Source organism: Simochromis diagramma, unplaced genomic scaffold, assembly GCF_900408965.1.
Source record: "Simochromis diagramma unplaced genomic scaffold, fSimDia1.1 OVJJ01000304.1, whole genome shotgun sequence".
NCBI classification, from domain to species: Eukaryota; Metazoa; Chordata; class Actinopteri; order Cichliformes; family Cichlidae; genus Simochromis; species Simochromis diagramma.
The window spans coordinates 14,790,340-14,810,043 of record NW_024387030.1 but is presented as its reverse complement, the minus strand read 5'-3'; the positions used below and the strand labels follow the sequence as shown (position 1 = coordinate 14,810,043).

At 39.9% G+C, this 19,704-nt stretch overlaps 2 protein-coding genes and 2 long non-coding RNA genes across 5 annotated transcripts; 2 read left to right on the top strand and 2 right to left on the bottom strand.

The window, feature by feature from the left end:
- Positions 1-40: 40 nt before the first annotated feature.
- Positions 41-6,107, top strand: vash1 (vasohibin 1). The gene is made up of 7 exons (XM_040042870.1): positions 41-1,088; positions 1,308-1,396; positions 1,771-1,827; positions 2,193-2,267; positions 2,911-3,292; positions 3,693-3,802; positions 3,964-6,107. Exons 1-7 carry the CDS (start codon positions 867-869, stop codon positions 4,034-4,036), a joined length of 1,008 nt encoding a protein of 335 aa, XP_039898804.1. The 5' UTR covers positions 41-866; the 3' UTR covers positions 4,037-6,107.
- A 1,387-nt stretch (positions 6,108-7,494) lies between these two features.
- angel1 (angel homolog 1 (Drosophila)) lies at positions 7,495-13,407 on the bottom strand. Its single transcript, XM_040042867.1, has 9 exons — positions 12,895-13,407; positions 12,558-12,787; positions 12,403-12,472; positions 11,868-12,310; positions 11,645-11,780; positions 11,410-11,520; positions 11,265-11,298; positions 8,209-8,369; positions 7,495-8,105 (listed from the first exon to the last, which is right to left on the bottom strand). The coding sequence occupies exons 1-9, from the start codon at positions 13,382-13,384 to the stop codon at positions 7,945-7,947; spliced, it is 1,836 nt and encodes a 611-aa protein (XP_039898801.1). The 5' UTR covers positions 13,385-13,407; the 3' UTR covers positions 7,495-7,944.
- Positions 13,408-13,684: 277 nt separating this feature from the next.
- LOC120740476 lies at positions 13,685-17,450 on the top strand. Of its 2 annotated transcripts, none has more exons than XR_005697382.1 (3): positions 13,685-13,798; positions 15,581-15,751; positions 17,023-17,450. It is a non-coding gene; the product is annotated as an uncharacterized LOC120740476 (long non-coding RNA). The 2 variants fall into 2 exon arrangements; XR_005697383.1 differs by having other exon boundaries at positions 15,581-15,691; positions 17,023-17,130.
- LOC120740475 lies at positions 14,953-16,246 on the bottom strand. Its single transcript, XR_005697381.1, has 4 exons — positions 15,960-16,246; positions 15,513-15,774; positions 15,252-15,412; positions 14,953-15,172 (listed from the first exon to the last, which is right to left on the bottom strand). It is a non-coding gene; the product is annotated as an uncharacterized LOC120740475 (long non-coding RNA).
- Positions 17,451-19,704: the final 2,254 nt, after the last annotated feature.

Below are 19,704 nucleotides of genomic sequence, written 5' to 3'. Positions count from 1 at the left end.
ATTTTATAATCAAGAAGTACATTTCCTTATTTTCTACTTGTAGTATACTGTTAAATTGGAAAATTGAAATATAAGCTAAAGCAGACCTCAGGTTGACAGCTTACGAGGAGCACCTAAATGCATCATCGTACCCCTGCTGAGATCATCCGCTAAGTGGGGAGCATGCGCAGGAGAAGAGATTTGGGGAGTGTCTGAGTAGCTCGTTGGATGTGAATAACCGCAGACGCTGAAGCCAAGAAGAGCATCTGCATGAACAATGAACCGGCGGACTTGGACGGAAATCGTTTGGTGAAACGGACAAAGCGGACGTGTGAGCAGCGCCGGGGAGATGGAAATGCAGGAGAGCGGCGATTTGCTGGATGTCTGTGGCGTGAATGACCTCTAACGAAAGGGGGAATTAGGAATTTATACTTTGCTGTCTGCAAAGTCAATCCTCGCATCGAGAGTGTTAATGTTGGCTGGCCTGTGTTTGGTTGTTGATGAACATTAACAGCAAGGCCAAGCATTTTATACCTTAAGTAGCCTTATTGTCTCGATTTATTTCAATTTCTGGTCATTGAATGCCTTTATTCTACTATTGTTTATTTCAAAGTGTCTAATACTTATTGCAGTACGATTTTAATACACGTTATTAAACCACTGCCTCATATTTACGTGCTGTGACACAGGCGAATATTAATTATAGCAGATCAGCTTTTCTTTTATGAAATACTGATGCCATAATCCACTCGGTGTCATGAGTTGGCCATCTGTCGTGGACACCTACTTAAACCTGCAAGCAGATTAATCAAGGTGTAAGGATTTAAAGGCATCAGTCAGGACGTTTCTGTGCCAGAACTCTGCTGGGCTTCCTGGTAAAGGAGGGGATGCTCTTGGCCACAGTTGGCTCATTGGAGGAGAGAGACGAGGAGCCGGAGGATGAAGGCGACGAAGAGTTGAGGGATGGAGGGGTGCCTTTCTATGTGAACAGAAGTGGCTTCCCGGTGGATGAGGAGACTTGGGAGAGGATGTGGCGCCATGTGGCTCGAATCCATCCCAGCGGTGAAGCATTGGCGAAGGAGATAAGAGGTGCCACTGACCTGCCCAAGGTAAAGCCCGAAGGAAATGCAGCTGCTCACACAGCACTGAATATATAATGTGTGTTTTGTGCAAACTTCCCTGCACAGGAAATTTCTATTTTGCTACTTTTGCTATTAGTTATACAAAACAGAAGAGCACAGAGGTCAAACAATGCTACATTCACCAGCTGCAATGAATATTGGGATTGTGTTATGGTAATGCAGATGTTCGGATGCTCTGTCCCACAGATTCCAATACCAAGTGTGCCTACATACCAGCCTACCACCACTATCCCACAGCGCCTGGAAGCCATACAGAAGTACATCAGGGAATTGCAGTATCCTTTGAGCAAGCCGGTTAGAACTAAATCAGTGATAACAGGGTGCATTTAAAATGATTTTGAGACTATATAGATTGTTTATAGATTTTACACACCGATCATAGGAAATGTGGATGTTAAAGTGCAGAATCCCACTGACCCACTGTTTTTTTCACAGTTTAAAATATGGGCCAGACAGCTGAAATATAATGTAGGCCACCACAGATGCTATATTAGGTGAAAGCTTGATTTCCAGCCAGAGAAGGATTTCATCCATTATTAACCAACAGCCTATGACTCCCACAGAGCACTTTAAGGAGCTGCCTTTTCCTTTCTCTTAAAACATTTGTCATGTTGCCTTCTCGCAGTATGACCTTAACTGTGCTTTACAGGTACAATCACACAGGAACGCAGTTTTTTGAAATAAAGAAAAGCCGCCCTCTTACTGCGTAAGGAGTTCTTCAGTCACAGATATTTACAGCAGCAATCACAGGATGTCTGGGATGAGGGTCTTTGATTTCTTAATATTTACCCAGTGTTGCTGTGAGTGCATGCATATGGATCTCTCTGGTTTACTTCAGGGCTTTGTGTGTAGGAGTGTGTGTCAATCAGCACAGGGCTGGAAAACACTTTCCCTGACCTCACTTTATTAGATTTAGTAGCGCCAACATTATTTCCCTGGCTCAATGACAATGCTTTTGTTTTCATGAAATCAATAACAATGTGTTCCTGTAACTGGTAGTGCAGTAGGCTGCTGTCTCCTAACTCAGAATGACATTAAATGGTACTCTTGTTTTTCGTTTGTTTTGCGCAGGTTAATGGACATCGCTAAGGAGATGACGCGGGAGGCTCTGCCAATCAAATGTCTGGAGGCAGTGATCTTGGGAATGTATCTTTATGACCACAGAGGACGTGGTGCAGGTCTTAATTTATTGTTTTGTTGGCAGCACTTTACAATGCAGCCTGAGACTAAGGGCGTAATTACCCTGTAATTAAATTAAATTTCAATTAATTTTATTTAAAATTACAATGTAATTATATTTCTACACAAATACTTAAGGGTAGGTAAACAAGAAATAATTATACTGTATGTAAATTTAAGTACTGCATAATTTCCTGGTAGTTTAGTGAAAAAACAAACAGTAATTTTAAAACATTAATGGATACATCAATACATATGCATAAAATTCAATGAAATTCCATTTAATTGCTATGGAATTGCACCTTTAGTCACGGCCGTATTATAAAGTGTTACTGTTTTGTTTTCTGCTTCACTCCAGTGGAGCCTGACAGAATGGGTTGACAAATGGATTCATAAATTTGTTTTTGGCAGATCTACCGTATGTTTTCTCATCAAATTTTGGCTTCAGATATTATCTAGTATAGCGGAACAAAACAGATGGATTTTCTACATAATAAGAAGCAGCAGGCTTCACCATTATATGCCCGGTTTTAGATCAATTTGTACAGACGTTTTTTAGACTTAGGATTTGAAGGTCAGTTGTACGTTTCCTTGACTCAGCTTGATGCAGTTACCTCACCAACAACATGCCTGCCGTGGAGCGCTTCCCCCTCAGCTTTAAATCTCAGTTCTCAGGGAACCACTTCCACCACATTGTGCTGGGAGTCCACAGCGGGGGGCGCTTCGGAGCGCTGGGCATGAGCCGAAGAGAGGACCTCATGTTTAAGCCCCTGGAATTTCGAACACTACTGGACTTGGTCCAGGAGTTTGAAGGAGCATACAGGGGCTACTGGCACACCTTACGAAAAGTCAAGATTGGCCAGTACGTTTCCCACGATCCTCACAGCGTGGAGCAGATAGAGTGGAAACATTCGATACTTGATGTGGACAAGCTCACCAAGGAGGAGCTACGGAAGGAGCTGGAGAGACATACTCGAGACATGAGGCTAAAGGTAGAGTGGCGCAGATGGACTGCCCTTTCTGCTTATCAAATTCCCTTTGACGTGCTCTCTCTTCATGCGTGGTGACACTGATTTGAACTGCTGTTTGAAGAGCAATCTCTCTCAAATGCTGTTCTCTCATCATCTGTGATGCTCATATAATGAAGGCAGCCTGGATGCTGAGCTCGGTGTATAATAAAACTAATGACTCGACGCTGCTCTGCAGTGCTTTACTCAAGGGTGGCTCTGTCCATCAGTAGCTGATCTTGTGCACTCAGTGCATTACACAATCACATTAAAGACAGAGACATACTTCAGCCACTGACACTCAGAGTAATGGTGAAAGCACTGGTAGCTCACTCATGATGTTTTCAAGTGAATGACGCTCTTATGTTCTTTTGTGGTTTTGCAGATAGGAAAGCCTGCACCTCCATCTCCCACCAAAGATAGGAGGAACAGCATGGGTTCACCCCTCAGAGGACCAGGCAGCCCCATACGGAGGATCAGCCGTGTTGAGAGGCGGTATGATTAATCACATGCTCTGCATAGTTCTCAGTATTTGTGCTGGAGATGTCTTATGATCGAAGGCAAAAAGAAGGAGCTTCTAAATTCGTCACAGTTTGCTTCTTATATGAATAAACCTCGTTGTTGTTTCTAACATTTATTTATTTATTTTTTTGCAGCCCCTCTGGAGACAAGAAGGTTTTGGAACAAAAATCCTCCACAGATATGAACGGATACCAGATTCGAGTCTGAGGAAGATTTTATTTTATTTTTTTTAGATAATTAGCAGATTTCAAAGCGCCACACAGGGTGTTAGATTTTGCCATAGAATACGAGCGTAACAGAACACGTTCATTAGAAAATTTGATTATTTCCACACGTGCACATATTAACTGCCACCCACTCACAAGTCCTCATGCACAAATTCAATGACCGGGATGCAGCTGCAAGCTGGAAACAAAAAACACAGGGAGAGGCAAAGAATGGGACATGTGTCTGAGAGCGTTTCTGCTTGGTGCTGGAGGACACACGTGCTCATACAGGTTAATGCTACGGCACAGCTAAAGCTGTGAAGTGACATCATCTTTCAAATGTGTTTTGGTTAAAAGAAAAACGCCTGCTCTGATGTTTTCACTTCTATTAAATTTCAATTTAATGATCCAATCAGGAACAAAGGGCAGACCGTGTGAGTTGAGTGTTTTGCTGCAAAACAGTTATACCCACTGTGTAGCCTTACCTATTCAGGCTTAAAAACAGTTAAGGAATGCTGTTCATTTGGATAGGCTAAAGAAAATCTTACAATGCACTTTTTCCCTGCCAGTTTTACAATGTTTATATGTTACTTGACAAAAATGTTTTTACTTGAATTTGTTATGTGGACCCTTAATTTGGAGTCTCCATTAACTCTGGACTTCCTGTAACATTAGCTGTCAGTGACAGTACAAGAATCTCCATGTGGGTATGACTGTGTTTACGGTGACCAATCACAGTAGGGCCGAGAGATTTCTAACCCTCGAATCAGGTCATGAGAGAAGCAGAAGCAGAATTTCTTTTTTTTAAGCAGAGTTGACTTGTGTGTAAATTTCCCTCATGCTTGGGGCTGATCTGAGCTTTGTACACACAGGTACCCCTCTATGCCTCCCTACCCTTTTGTTTTGTTTCTCGCTCACAGATTCCAACGCTGCTCATTGAATTTGTGCCCACAGATTTAGATTTAGATCATGGAAGTGGCGGTTAATGTGTTACATGTCATATGACGTGAATCTGATATTTTCCAGGGGCCAGTGATTTAACCTAAGGTTTATTTTTTTGTACACACTGGCCCGTTCACAGGATTCAGTGTTGAATAGATTACCAGCAACTCCTCGCAAACAAACGCCTCATTCAGCTTCCCTGTGTTGTTACAGTATTTTTCTGTAGCAGTTACTGTGCATAGAAATTGGTGCTGGCAGTGCTCCCAACATAAAACAGAGCCGGGGCACAAGTGCAGTAATATGTAAACATTATAAATGACTGAAAAAGTTTTGGTAAAACAAAGCGAAGAAGCTAAAGCTGGACAAAAAGTACCGGCTCAGCTGCTGGACATATCACAGGTCCCTGTGCTGTCTACAGAAGCTCTCGAGGCTCGTCTGCAATCTGTCTAGTTGTACTGTAAGTGTGCAAATAAATGTCATGTAGTATATATCCACTTAGACTCTGCTGGGCAACCATTACTTGTGTAGTGACTAGTTTGCAAACCACTTCTCTCGTGCCTTGTGTGATAATTCAAAGAGGAGGATAAACACTTTTTTTAAAACATCTAACCCATTATTCTTATCGCCCGACTAAACACAAAGCAGCTCTGCCCGTCTGAATCACTATAACATAAACACACGTGTCATCAGTTATTCTAACTGATAAATATAACATCTTTCACATGAGTTACAGCCGATGGGTAATGCAGCTGCATTTATTGTAAAGTAACAACGAGGCGAGTTTGTGTGAACTGTACTTTTATTTGTAGCAACTTTATCAAATGTTTCACTTGCCTTAAGTGGTAACCTAAGTAACTGACTTCCATTTAAACAAAAGTGTATAGCAGTTTGTTTACAGCACTTTTACCTGCATTTTGTATTTTTTTATTGGAAATGCCGTCATTTTATACCCTCGTTGTTGACGATCACCCGTAAATACTTATTGTTTATCACCCTGTTTCAAATGTTGCTGCAGCCAACGTTTTTATCTCTACAGTAGGTGTTGTCCATTCTCATGTCTTATAACACGGTTGTTTTGTATCAAAAACTGTTGATTTGCAGAATCACAATAAAGAGTCACGTTGATTATGGCAACACATCTTTATGTTTTTTTTTTATTACCTCCAACAAGAAAGTTAAGGCAGTGGTTTAGTGTGTTTGTATATCTATTTTTTAGTGATAACTGCAAGTTGTGGACAGTTTTATGACACTAGATGGGTCTCTTGGACCCTGGTTAAGTCTTTGTTGAATTTGTCCAATTTTTTAAAGGAATTTCAGATGGTGCTTATCTGCTGTAGATACGGTTTTAGGCCTGACACGTCTTTGGTCTTCTACTTGTCCAGGTTCCTCAGACTTTTTAAGAACACACTGTATGCTATACTGAGATATCCCAAGTTTTTGTTGTTTTCCTTGATTTAACCGAAGAACTGGAAACAAACTTGCTTTTGTGACAGGCTTCTAGTAACAAAGTTTCTAAATATAGAATTTAAAATTGGTTCTTTGCTCAGCTTTCTATAATGTGTAAACACAAGACAGGTTCGTTGCTTGAATTACGTGCCTTTTTTATGCTTTGAATAAGTCATAGGTCAGTGTTATGTGGTTTAGGAAACGGGTCAGGTACAAGGACTGGACTGAAAATTTGTGAAAAGCAGCAAATGACCAAAGAAAAAACTTTGAATGCCTGGAGATTACGCAACACCTTGCTTAAAAAAGGTTAAAATGTCTGCTAATCCTTAACAAGATCATAAACTCTATACTTAACAAGGAGCCAAACTGTAATTTGGTGTCTTTGTGCCAGGCAGGGAATTTTTTGGTTTTCTATCTATCAGCAGTTCATAATGAGCACTGCAGATCCTTCCAGAACAGAGGCACATAAGAAGAGCACACTGAGCTCTCTAAACACCATCTCTGTCAGGACTACTATACAAAGCAAACACTTCTATAACAGGGGAAACACAAGCCTCAGCAAACTAAAGCACTGTCATACTGCGATGGCAGAGTTCAACATACTGGACTTTTAGATTTCAGAATACCTTCAAATTGGAAAAACTGCTGAAAAAGTAAGACCATGCCCAAACTGAATAATCTATTTATAGTTTTACTCCTAGTAGAAATCATAATCATGGTGCGCTCACACAGGACAAGCAGCTAGCAGGGCAAGGGAATGTCCTAACTTAAGGAGAAATAAAGTATGTTATCTTAAAATGGCTCGTCTCAAACAGTGGGTTAATCGAGGGGGTGCACTAATTAATGATGAACTGAACTTTAACTGCAATTCACACAAAGTAAACAAAATCATACCAGCAGAGGTTTTCCTTCATCATAAACCTATATATCTAAACAGCATACTGACAGGGGTGATGACACACTCTACATTTTACCCTTTCACACTAAGATTCATCATGCATTAACAAATCAACACCACACAAATATTAATTCATGTCATCCAGACATCACCAGACAGTAAACACAGGGAGATGCACACATTTAGGGAATATATTTATTCAGCATTATTAACAATCTAAAAAATATTCATAGTTTCTAAACTAAATTTAAAAGAAAAAAGAAAAAAATCCCACCCCAAACAAAACAACATTCACCAACAGCAACATGAACAGGTCCATGTAGTTTCCACACCAGCAACAAAGCAATCAATGGCTGCATTTTTTAAAAGAAACTGTTAAAGCATCATTAAAGAATTGTGACATTTCAGTATTTATCTAATGAAAAGCACAAAAAAAGTAGACTGAAAAATGGTGTCCATTATTTACGGTGCTATTTGGGAAAATAAATTAAGGTCTATTCAGTTGCAAAACTATGATTTTGTTGCCAGAAGTGAAGCAGAAAAAATGTATTTATAACAAAAACCTGTATAAATGAACAGTTGGAAAGAAAATATGTTCCAACATTCAATCACAGTTCTTCCCGTCAAGCACTACTGAGGTCCAGCTGAAATTTAGCGAGAAGACTGAGATGGTCTGAGGGGAACATGTGATTGGGAAGGCCATTCATTGACCACAAGACATCCTCAGACAGAAGAGAAAGAGACCCGATGAGTTTCAGGCCATCGTTCAGAAAGCTAGCACAAGCTAGGGAAAAGAAACAATAAACAACACAATATATTTAATGTCACAAATAATTCATTTAGAGCTTGAACATCTTAAATATTCTTCGTGTCAGACATCCTCATACCTTGTCGACCAGTAAGAACATGTTTTGGAGAATAGAAGATGTAGTCGACTGTATGTCCGACCTCCGAATGCAGGGTTGTCACTTCTGGATTTCCAGAACCTGGGAGAATGTGCTTATAAACCGACTCTAGGTTTAACCGATGGCAGACTGTGTGTCTGAACCTGCAAAACCATAGAATTAATGATTAATAGATCTTATTTATACTTCCAGTGGACATATTTTGCTTTTACTTATCATCTTTCATCTGTCTATCCTGTTACAGTGGTGGATGCTCATTAGTTTTGGCCAAAGATGCAATTAGGTCAACATATGTACTGTTCTGTGCAAAAGTCTTGAGCCACCCCCTCCTTTCTGGATATCTTGCTTCAAATGACACTTTCGTGTTTTTAAAGTGTTCTTGAGCAGTAGTTCTCCAAGCTTTCTGAAGGTCTTTCAAAGTTATATTTGCACTCCCAACATGAAACCACCTGGTTAGATACCAAACAAGTACTTTGTAAAGATATACATTTGTCAGACCTACCGCTTATCACCCAGCCTCTTAAAAAACATAAATGCTTCCAAAGTATAACAATAGCGTCAACTCTGGTGGGATGCATATCAGATCACACACTCTGTAGTTAGACCATCCACTAATCTAAGTCACTAATCTTCAATAACCCAGACTTTGTATTCAATTATAGCTTGTTCAATTCAACTATTTGGAAAGAAAAAAAAAAGAATTACTCATCTCACTCTTGGCATCACCTTTGCAAAATTGGATTTAGCGACACCGATACTTGCATACAGCGCTCTCAGAACACCCCGAGATGCAATCAGGCTCTGCACCTACATGAAGCCCTTTTGGACCCAGATTACTGCACAGCTGTCTTACTTGCTGGGCTGCCACATCCCACCATCTTTCACCTGATCACTGACAGATTCTGGTTAAAGACACTTCTCACATTGAGGTTCCTTGCACATTATAAATTCTACACTCGCTCCTATATCCCCCGTGTTTCAATTATTGTATCGTCCGTGTTTTTAAGTCATCTATGTCCTTGTCCTGGATCTGTCTCTTCTAAGTTGCTGTCTCGTTTTGTTCAGAATAAAGTAATAACAAAAAAACAAAAAAAAGTTCTTACTTGGACATTGGCTGCTTTTTACTCATTTTAGTCCAGTCCTTGAAACAGACCATTTTCAGATAAATATCTTTTGGTCTTTATTAAGCCACTTCACACTGACCCATGGATCCCTGAAGCATAAAAACTCAAGGGATGTTTCTTTAGGCACCTTGTTGCTAGCAGTCTGTCACATAAAACATAATTAGGTGTACTTTCTTTAGCTGAATCTACAAAAAGTGCCAGTGATAACAAGTCTGACAGGCATAGTACTGTATTTTTGCAAAGTTTCAAAAAGCTATTAGCCTAAAACTTGGCAGAGTGTGCAGTGTGTCGTTAAAAAGAAAATAGGATAACGGCACAAGTGCAGAAAAAAAGATGCAATAACAAGTCAAAAAGAAACTATCAACAGAAAATGGACAGTATTTGAAAATTATTTTGGTAAGAAATAGGAAAAAAAAAAATAAAAAATTCTAGATGGCCCTTCAGCTGATCCTTATTGCTAAAGCCTCATCAGAAACAATTACTGGAAGGGTAGCTACCATACCAAAAGGATGAAGAATGACAAATTACACAAGAACTGGACTGAAAGTCAGTGGTAGCAGGTCTTGTGGGATGAGAATCCATCCATCCATTCTCTTCCACTTATCTTTGTCTATCCCAGCTGTCTTAGGGTATACCCAGTCTGTCACAGGGATAACAGATAGAGACAGACAACCATTCGCACTCACTATGGGCAATTAACTATAGAGTTACCAATTAACCTAACTTGGCTAACTACATGTCTTTGAACTGTGGGAGGAAGCTGGAGTACACACAGAAAGACCCCAGCCTGATGGTGAAATTGAACTCAGGACCTTCTTGCTGTGAGGCAACAGTCCTAACCACCATGACGCTGTGGGATGAGAATCCAAATTTGAAATTTCTCACCCCAACCATTATTAATATGCACAGAGGAGGGAGAAGAGCGGTACAAACGGCCTCTAAAGCAGTCTGTAAAATACAGGAAGGCTCTGTCGTGGGATTTCAGCCAGTGGTGTTGGGGGATCTTGTCAAAACAATGGAATTATGCATGTATAAAAATACTGTGAAGTTTTCACCCACTGTGCCTCACTTATCTGAAGGCAACTGATTGACAAAAGCTAGAATTTTCTGCAAGACAGCCCCAAACATAGTACCAATGCAGTATGAGCATACCTGGATATGAAGAAAAACACTGAAGCACTGTGGGATCATCTTGACAGAGAATGAGATAAAAGGCAACATCCAAAGAAGAGCTTTGAATGTCCTTCAAAACACCTGAAGATCCATTTATAAAGACCACTTAAATAAATTACAATAAAGTTGCCTAATAGAGTGCTGAAGAATACCAACTATTGACTTTAAAAGCTCATTAGAATTGAACAAACTTTGTATCTTTGTATGCATTTCAATAAATCTCTGCATTTCCCAAGTTCCTGGTGAAATATAAAGAAATGTAAAGAGGCTTACACAGTACTGAAATGTGATCCGTGTGACCCAAAAGCTTGGGCTCAGTGTGGGCATCCTTAATATTGTCATCCCAGGTAAACGACTAGATACCAGGTAAACAGCAGCACCATACATCTGCTACGTAATGTTTTGTTTACAAAGGGCAGCAAACAGAACAAAGGGCTTAAAGGTAAGGTGGCCTCAAAGTGACAGGAGCTAAAACTACTTTTTTCAGACAGCGGATGATGCAGAGCTCTCCACCGAGGTTCACTTCAACATAAATAAGGGCTTTTTAAACCATGTAAAGCTACCATAGGAGAGTCTAAAACTAAAAACATGGAGCTAAAAATCAGCGTAAGCTTGATAATATTGTACATCATACATTAGCTCCATGTGTGATATGTAACTTTCTAAATGGTAGAAAGAATTCAGTTACAGTAACTTTAATATTATGTTGTTTATTGTCTGTTGCTTCTGTGGTAAACTGACCTTTTATCATCAAGATGATTTGCCCTTGAAGCATCTGTGCACAATAAGAAAAAAAATGAACAGAGAATCAACATATCATGGTAAGGAAATCAGGAGCTTTAAATGAAAATGCGAGTGCAGTTTCTGTATTGTATTTTTGTACTACCTGGTGTGATGTCAGTCACCCCTGGAATCTCTTCCAGGCCCCGAGGACGGACACAAGCAGCTGGACAGTAGCGCAGCTGCAGCATGAAGTCGTGGCTGTACTGACATTTCCCTACGCAAGAAGAAGAAATCATCAAGCATCAATAGAAATTATGGAGAAAAGATACCACTGAAGAATGAGACATGCGCTATGGATCAATATTACTATAGTAACAGTGCACTTGACTTAACCTTACCTGATTTCTGTCTCTCAAATATCTCATTGGCAGTAGTGTACTGGCAGCTGCCAGTGATTCCCAGAGAGCTGGGCCAAAGTGGCGCCAACAGTCTGTGGCAATTGGCCTTATATGACAGATCTTCTTGACCTGATACCTGTCAGTGAATACAGAAACTCTTACTGAGGCATGAATAAATAAAAATCGAGACAAGGCGTTACTTAATTAGTTTATATTTTCTTACCATCCATGCTGGCAGGTTTTGGTAGTAGAGTTGGCTGGTAGTGATCAGCTGGTACAGAGGCATGTGTGGGACAGAGTTAAAGTCTCCACACATTATTACGTTACAGTGTTCACCTTTAGCCTTACAGGACTTGATCACGCTGTCAATTTCAGCCAGCAATATTGCTAACTGAGCCAACTTCACGTCCCCCCTCCTGGGGTTGAAAAGCAGGTGGGTGTTGGCTACACAGAGCGGCGAGCCCACCTCCTTCACTTGTGAACCCCGGTTGACCAGTGGCCGAAGAAGCAAAACAATGCCCACATTGTGCCGGTCTAACAGCTCCGTCTCAGGCTTGAAGAACTCCAGGTGAGTGGCAACCACTTGAGAGAAGCTGGTAGCAAGAAAGCAAGTAGCACATCCATCTGTCTTGGTTCCCGTACGCCTCTTGTACACACAAGTGTAGCCTGGATCAACAACATGAACAGAATATGTGTAACATCTTTGTCAAAACATCCCCCAACAGGACTCTTCCACTGTTTTGTCTCAGCTGACCTACCCATCTGAGACAGGGCAGGATGCAGCTGTTCATGGTAGTGGTTCTCCTGAACCTCTTGAAGACACAAAATCTACACAGAGTATTAGCGGACACCTAACATTAGATATAAAATTTTGCAGGTTAAATTTCAGAAACATGAATTTGACATGACTCACGTCTGGTAGCCATTGTTCTATTTCCTTTAAAAGCAGGTTACATCGGTAATGCCAATCCAGCACCTCCAGGGGGCAGTGTGTGTACAGTTGCTGGTTGGCTTCTAGTAAGTCCTGAGCAAGGATGTTGTAGGACATTACAGTGAAGTCCATAGTGGCATTTGTGAAGGGTATGAGGGCAGGCTCTGCTGAAGCAGCACTCTCATCCATCTCTACCCAGACTCTCCACATCACTGGAAGAAGGACAGATATACATGGAGCGGGTTACTGAACTGTAAATTAGTTTTTAAAAAAAAGTAAAAATATTAAATTAAAAACAAAATATAGCCTTCATCCTCACCTTCCAAGGGAAGTGCTGGCTCTACAGGAGGGTAATAGCTCATAGAAGGAAAAGTTATAAGTGGGCACTGCACCTCTTCTGTGAGACCAGGTCCTGCAGGGAAGTGCCAGCTGGTTTGTGCATGGTGCTGCTCACTGAGCTTAAAGTGGGCCTGAGGATGAGAGAGAAGGGAGGGAAACACCGTCTCGGAAATGCTGACTCCACCATGTGGCTCATCTGCAGCTGGGACTATGTATTCATCCCAGCACTCTTCAAAAGTAGTCTCTAACTTTTCCGTGTATGGTATTTGGATTTGGTCTTCTGCTGAGCTGGTCATTTCCGGTGTGCTCTTCTTAGCTGGAGATCCAGACTCTCCCATGGCTTGTTTCTGTACTTGAGATGTAGTATCTTTTATGCTGTCCTCTGTCTGCAGACACTTTAACTGTTCCTCGAGTGCTTGCTCTGGCATCATCTCCTTTGCTGGTGAGATTCCCCCATTCTCTGCATCCATATGCAGCACCTTATGGGGTAATTATTTCTCTATCCTCCTGTTTTGAATCTTGAAGGTTCTCCTGATTTGCTCCATGTCTCTTCCCAGCTTCTTCCTCTTTTACTTCAGATGGTACTTCTGAAGTAATGTTTGAGTTTCCGTCACTCATTGTATCTTTATCCGGGACAGCCGTTGAAGGTTCTTTGTCCATGTTGCTCCTTGTAGTTTTTTCCTCTTCCGGGCTTGGATCTTTTACCCTTTCTTTCGTTTCTCCCTTCGAACCACCGGTTGGGCGGAGCCGCTGCTCCAGCTGCTCTGTCTGCAAATCGGTGAACCTCCGGGTTTTGGCATCCCACGCAGCTTTGTCATTAACCACGGCAGGAGGGAGGCCCTTTTTTGAGGCCCCTGTAAGCCAAGAATACAGTAAGAAAGCAGGTATGCTAAAAGTTACTAAACCTTATACTTTAAGAGGTCAACGACAACCCATGAAAACACAGACGTGCTTACGGAACATAAACAACACCATAAAAGTCATGTGATAGCGTCTTTGCGTCACAAGGGGGCGTCAAGACCTCAAGAACAGGTGCAAGCTAACTCATGTAGCACTTCATAAAGTTAGCTACACTGCAACCGCTAAATATGTTCTTCGTTACCGTTTTCACAAAGAGGAAACTTTTGGCAAATTGGGGACACCACAACGTGTGTCACACTGAGCTTATAACGGGAAACATTACCAAGAACCTCATGCCGGTGAAGCAGACAGCAAGAAAAGTGCTAACTAAACTTTAGCACTATTAGCTCCAGGCAGCGTGTGTGGGGAAATACATACGTAGTTTTTTTTTTTTCAGTCCGTATTTGCTCAGCCGACAATCATAAGTTCAGACACGTTTGCAAATCCACTGTTAGATTTACCTGAGGGTCGAACGGTCAGGTACCGTGATAAATAGTAGAGCACATAAAACATCAGACTGCCAATCATGTTGCGGTACAAAAATCAACGCATGCGCACTCCGAATTTGGTGATAGCTGTGGGAGGGTAGGGGCCTGAAGGCAAAAGTCACGTTTTTTGTGTTTTGTTTTTCCAGTGTGTTACTTTCAGTTGTTACTTTGCGATAATCTGGTCTGGAAAAAAACGGGAAAATATTTATATATTTTTAAAATGCTTTACAAACATTTCATTGCAATGAGTGGAGCAAACAGACATTTTCTAAAGGCATTGATTCAAACACACACCTGACATGTCTACTTGATCTGAAACCTGCCTTTATCTCATTAAGTCTCGATATAAAGTCAAACTTGACTAATAAATGTAAACACTATTTTAATTTTAAAAGTATTTTTGCCTTCTCGGCCTGATTTCCAGTTGGCCAAGTCCTGTGTTGAAGCCCCTAAATCTGGGACATAGTAAATGAATTAATTCATTTTCTCTTTCTCTGGTGAATACTTGAGCGGGCATATTGTGAATTTTATCTTTTAATTACATTAAATTCAGAAGCTGTACATATTTTTAACTTCTTTATCCCAATTATGTAAGCCATCAATGTGTTTGTTACCACAAAATCTAAATTTTATGATGAGGAAAGACCAGTGATGGGAATAACGGCGTTACAAGAAACGCCGTTACTTTTTTCAGTAACGAGTAATCTAATTACTATTCCTATTGTTACAACGCCGTTACAGTTACTCACAAGAAAATGCAGTCCATTACTATTTTTCAACAAACAGACGGTTGAAGCTGTGTTCAGCTTACCGCATCTTATATCAGTTGCACGGAAGTAGCTGATTTCTCAAATAATTGACTGTTGAGTTCTAACCAAAAAAGAAACAAAACCAAAGATAAATTTTCAGAAATCTGCATGAACACCGCTGCACAGAAATACTAACAAACCTCTTCATCTTGGCTGTCTATGATTATAAGATCTCCTCCCTGCAGCTGACAGAAATCTCTGGATTCCTTCCATGTTTTGAATTCATTTGACTTCAAGGGGAAGTAGTAACATACAGAGTTCATTAAAATCCATCCTGCAGGACAGTGTTTGCAGCCATCGCCTGTTTCCAAAAGAAAATACCTCCATTATAGAAAATAATGAAACAAATCATTATGCTTTTACAATTTTATCATATACAGAAACAATGAAACCGGTCTTACTAAGCATTGATAAGCGTGTTCTCATGACTTCAATTTCCTTTGTGATTTTTTCCATCTGACTTTTATAGTCATTGCTTCGTTTTGTCTGGTGTTCAAGCTCCCAGTTGGTTTGTGTCTGACGGCTCATCTCACTGTCCACCTGCTTTCCTGGCATCCTTCATGGTTTCTACTGCAGTCTTGTAAGTATCCTGGAGGTTGATGAGCTCTTTGCTGATGCGTTCGGTATCATCGAGCGTGAGGTGAGAATCTGTGAGTTTGTTATCTGCAATTGTTGAAGACTGTTACTTTTCTTATTCTTAAGTAACAATATTATAAATCAGGTGGTTTGACAACATTGTACATCATCAGTTTTATTTAGAAATGTTATTGTAAATTTCCAAGATTTGTACAAATCATTGTAGCATCAGTACAATGAATCAATAAGCAGGCTGACAGCAAATTACTCACCTCAGTACATTTAGTCACAGACAGACACATTTTCCCTGTAATTGTGCCTTCGCTCTAACTTTTGTTGAAAATGTGATTTATGTGATGATTTTGCCTAATAGTAAACAGAAATATTTGTCTTTTTCAACATCCTTAGAAATGTTGTTCAACAGCTATCACCAAATGGAGCACTCTAAACTAGTGATGTTCGATTCGTGAACGAATCGTTCAATACTCGAGAATCACTTTACTGACTCGTGAATCATGATTCACAAGCCCAACTGACTCACTGACTCATCCCTGTTTCTGTTAGCAAACTAATTCGCTTAGTAGAAATATATCTAGCTTATAATTAAAATTGCGGGGGGAAAAAACAACAGCTAGTTTCTTAACAAAAGCATTTCTGCTCTGAACTGGAAGAAAAAACCCTGAGTAGAAGCTCACATCAAGAAAATAGCTCCTCGGTTCACAGTAGCATCGCTCTGCTAACATGCTAACAACACATTTGAGCTACTCACCCCCTCCCTCCTGTGCTGAATCATAGAGCCAGCGAACGAATCACTCACTCACTCACCCCCTCCCTCCTGGCTCACAGCTTCTTCTTCTTCTTGGTTGGCAACCAATGTTAAGGCGCATTACCGCCCCCTGGCTCACAGCTCAGTGGATATTTAGATGAGAAAATATATATTTAACACATTTAAGGAAAATACTAATAAAATAAAAATAAACAAAATAAATGTTTATTAAGCAATTTTGATAGGAAATTGCTTAATTTTAGAAATGTTTTTGCTCTTTTATGCTCCATAAAATAGTTGGGTTGTTTTTTTTAGAATCGTTCATCTTAGCAGTGGGGTTTACATGAAAAGAGAAACAAATTAAGTTTGAGTGAAAATGTATATTTTTTGCACTCTCTGGTCAACTGACTCAGTGAATCAAATGGCTCAAAAAAACCGATTCACTTTGGTGAGTGACTCATTAAAACTCGATTCAGTAAAAAGAATCAAATTTACCATCACTACTCTAAACCCTGCACTGGAAAAAATATCCCTTACTTCACCTGTGATCACACACTTTGGTTTTCCAGTGCAAAGGCAGCTGGCAGAGGAATGGCCAAGGAAAGGAAAGACCTCACTGAGCGAAAAAGATGAGGAAAGCTGGTGATGATTCAGTGCAGCTGGTCTCAGGGGATGAAGAAAAAGCCTGATCAACTTAGCAAGGTGAGTTTAATGTTATGATTTATTTTATTTTTTGATGGTATGTTCAATGTATGTTACTTGAATTATACAATGCTCAAGTCATTTTCCACCTCAAGTTTCTCAATATTAAACCTTGTAGTAGGGGTGGGCGATATAAACGATATACGATAGAAACGATATAAATTTGGCCAACGATAGCGATTTTGACTATAACGCTCTATCCGATAGCGCATGTTGATGATGTCATCAAGCTGCGCCTGTTTTGGTCGAAAGCATCCTGCAGCTAAAACCATTATCATCTGCAAATTATGCTGGGCGACAGTCATAGCAAAGAGATGAAGCACTTTTGAAATATGGGGAAAGCCAAAAACTGCACTTCCTCCACTTCCGTAACATTGATTCATTAATGTTGAATTCTCTCGCAGCTGTTCTGTTCCCATGTTGTTGCAGTATATTAATAACTAACCTCTTATTGTGGATGAATGATCTCAGTTGTTCTCCTGACTGAAGTTTGGCATCCTGCTATGCGATTGCATTTGTCCCTGACCACCAGAATCCCTCACGTTAACTTTTATCGAGTGGAAAAAAAGTTGGCGTTCATCCTCCAGCTTCACTGTGCTAATGATATGCTAACATAGCTGTGTCGCTAGCAATCACGTAGCACAACATTATATAGCAGGTAGTCCAACTTCAGTAACCCTGCAAACGCCACTGCTGTTTAGTTTTCTGTCTTCATTTATGTTGGAAGTTGTAGCAGAGCTGTACCTTTGAATTAGTTTAAAAAAAATCTCTCAGTCAGAACATGGTATGAAATGTTTAGGTGTAAACTAGCAGCTAACTTCCTGTTAACTTCTAACTCCTTTAAATTTAATAAATTCTGTTTTCATGGATGCCTGGATGTTAAACGTAATTGTTACACCCGATAAAGCAGCAACGCTGATGATTTTATTAAAGATGAAAGAATTTAGACCGTTTTTAACTCTCAGTGTTCGTTTGACTTTGGGACCTGAAGCCCACGGAGTTTTGGACCCAGATTACTCCACGAAGCTCCTCACTACGGCAGCCGTAATGCTCTGACGATCCATCAAGCAGTGCGGCTTACCAAAGTTGTACTAAAACATTTTTAACAGATTGCTGTACGCAGAAATCGGTTCGTGGTCAGTAAGCACAACCAGAATTCATACATAAGGCACACTCTCGATTTTTGAGAAAATTAAAGGATTTTTTGTGTGGTTATACAGAAGAAAAGAATATATATCGTGATATATATCGTTACCGCACATGCTTCAAATTATATCGCCCAGCCCTACCTTGTAGCTTTATTTATTTTATTTTTGGCTTAAAAGTAAACAAGAGCAACAAAAAAAAAACCCTAACTTTTAACTTTTAAACATAAATTCATGTGAAAACAACAGACATTCCGTTAACCTGATTACAGTCTTACTTTGTTAAATATAGTGAAACTGTATAAAATAATATGGTATCATACCTAAAAAGTTGAATATTACGGTAAATTACTGGCTGATGTGGTTGCCAAAATTTCACCGTAGAAAATATAGTGATAATACAGAATACATAACGGTATACTTGTTGATAAATGTAAAATTCACAGTGAACTTTGGTTTTTGTACAATTATTACATAGAAATAAAAAACTAATATAAAGTAAACCAGTTAAAATACATTTTAATAAGCTTGTTTACCGTCTCCTATTGACAAAGCACAGAAGAGCTGTATAATACAAAACATGCCTTTTTATTCAAAAGTTCATATTTACACGAAATTATTGGCAGCTGTTGCAGCCAGAATGTTGTCTAAAAAGATTAAGGTCCAACAAATGAGGTAATAAACACAATAGGGCTAATAGGCATAAAACTTACATTCTTTGACTTTTTGTCATAATTTGCTAGAAACATTAATAAAAACCAGTAGAGACAATGATTAAATTAAACAGTTAATATCCATCCATCCGCTTATCCTTTTTCAGGGTTGTGCTGGAGCCTATCCCAGCTTTCATAGGGCGAGAGGCGGAGTACACCCTAGACAGGTTGCCAGTCTGTCACAGGGCTAACACACAGGGACAGACAACCATTCGCACTCACATTTACACCTATGCAATTTGGATTAATCAATTACCCATGCAAACTCCACAAAGAAAGACCCTGGCCTGATGGTGGAATTGAACTCAGGACCTTCTTGCTGTGCAGCAACAGTGCTAACCACCGTGCCACTGTGCTGCCCTAAACAGTTTATATTTAATAATCAAATTAATGACTAAAAAGGCACTGATCTAATTAATATCAAACTTAATACAACCAAAAACAAATAAGTACATAATAAACAGTCAAACAAAATTTAAAACACTTGATACTTGCAGTGGTTGGCAAAGTTTCTTTTTATCCAGATTGATAGTAGAGGGGTTTCAAAACAGTCTCTGACGGTGTCTGAGGAACTGGAACAGGTCTTGGATTCAATGTGCTGGAGGACTTGCATGTTGTTCTTCAGATGCTTGGTGTAGATTAGCGTTCTTTCCTTGCAGTATGAAAGCAAATACAAAGCACAATAAACCAA

Coding starts and splice junctions, on each gene's coding strand:
- vash1 (XM_040042870.1), top strand. CDS start 867: ATGCTCTTGGCCACAGTTGGCTCATTGGAGGAGAGAGACGAGGAGCCG. Junction 1,089..1,307: donor GTGCCACTGACCTGCCCAAG/GTAAAGCCCGAA, acceptor TCTGTCCCACAG/ATTCCAATACCAAGTGTGCC. Junction 1,397..1,770: donor AAGTACATCAGGGAATTGCA/GTATCCTTTGAG, acceptor TGTGCTTTACAG/GTACAATCACACAGGAACGC.
- angel1 (XM_040042867.1), bottom strand. CDS start 13,384: ATGGATGCAGAGAATGGGGGAATCTCACCAGCAAAGGAGATGATGCCA. Junction 12,788..12,894: donor GCCAGCACTTCCCTTGGAAG/GTGAGGATGAAG, acceptor TCCTTCTTCCAG/TGATGTGGAGAGTCTGGGTA. Junction 8,106..8,208: donor TGTTCTTACTGGTCGACAAG/GTATGAGGATGT, acceptor TCTTTTCCCTAG/CTTGTGCTAGCTTTCTGAAC.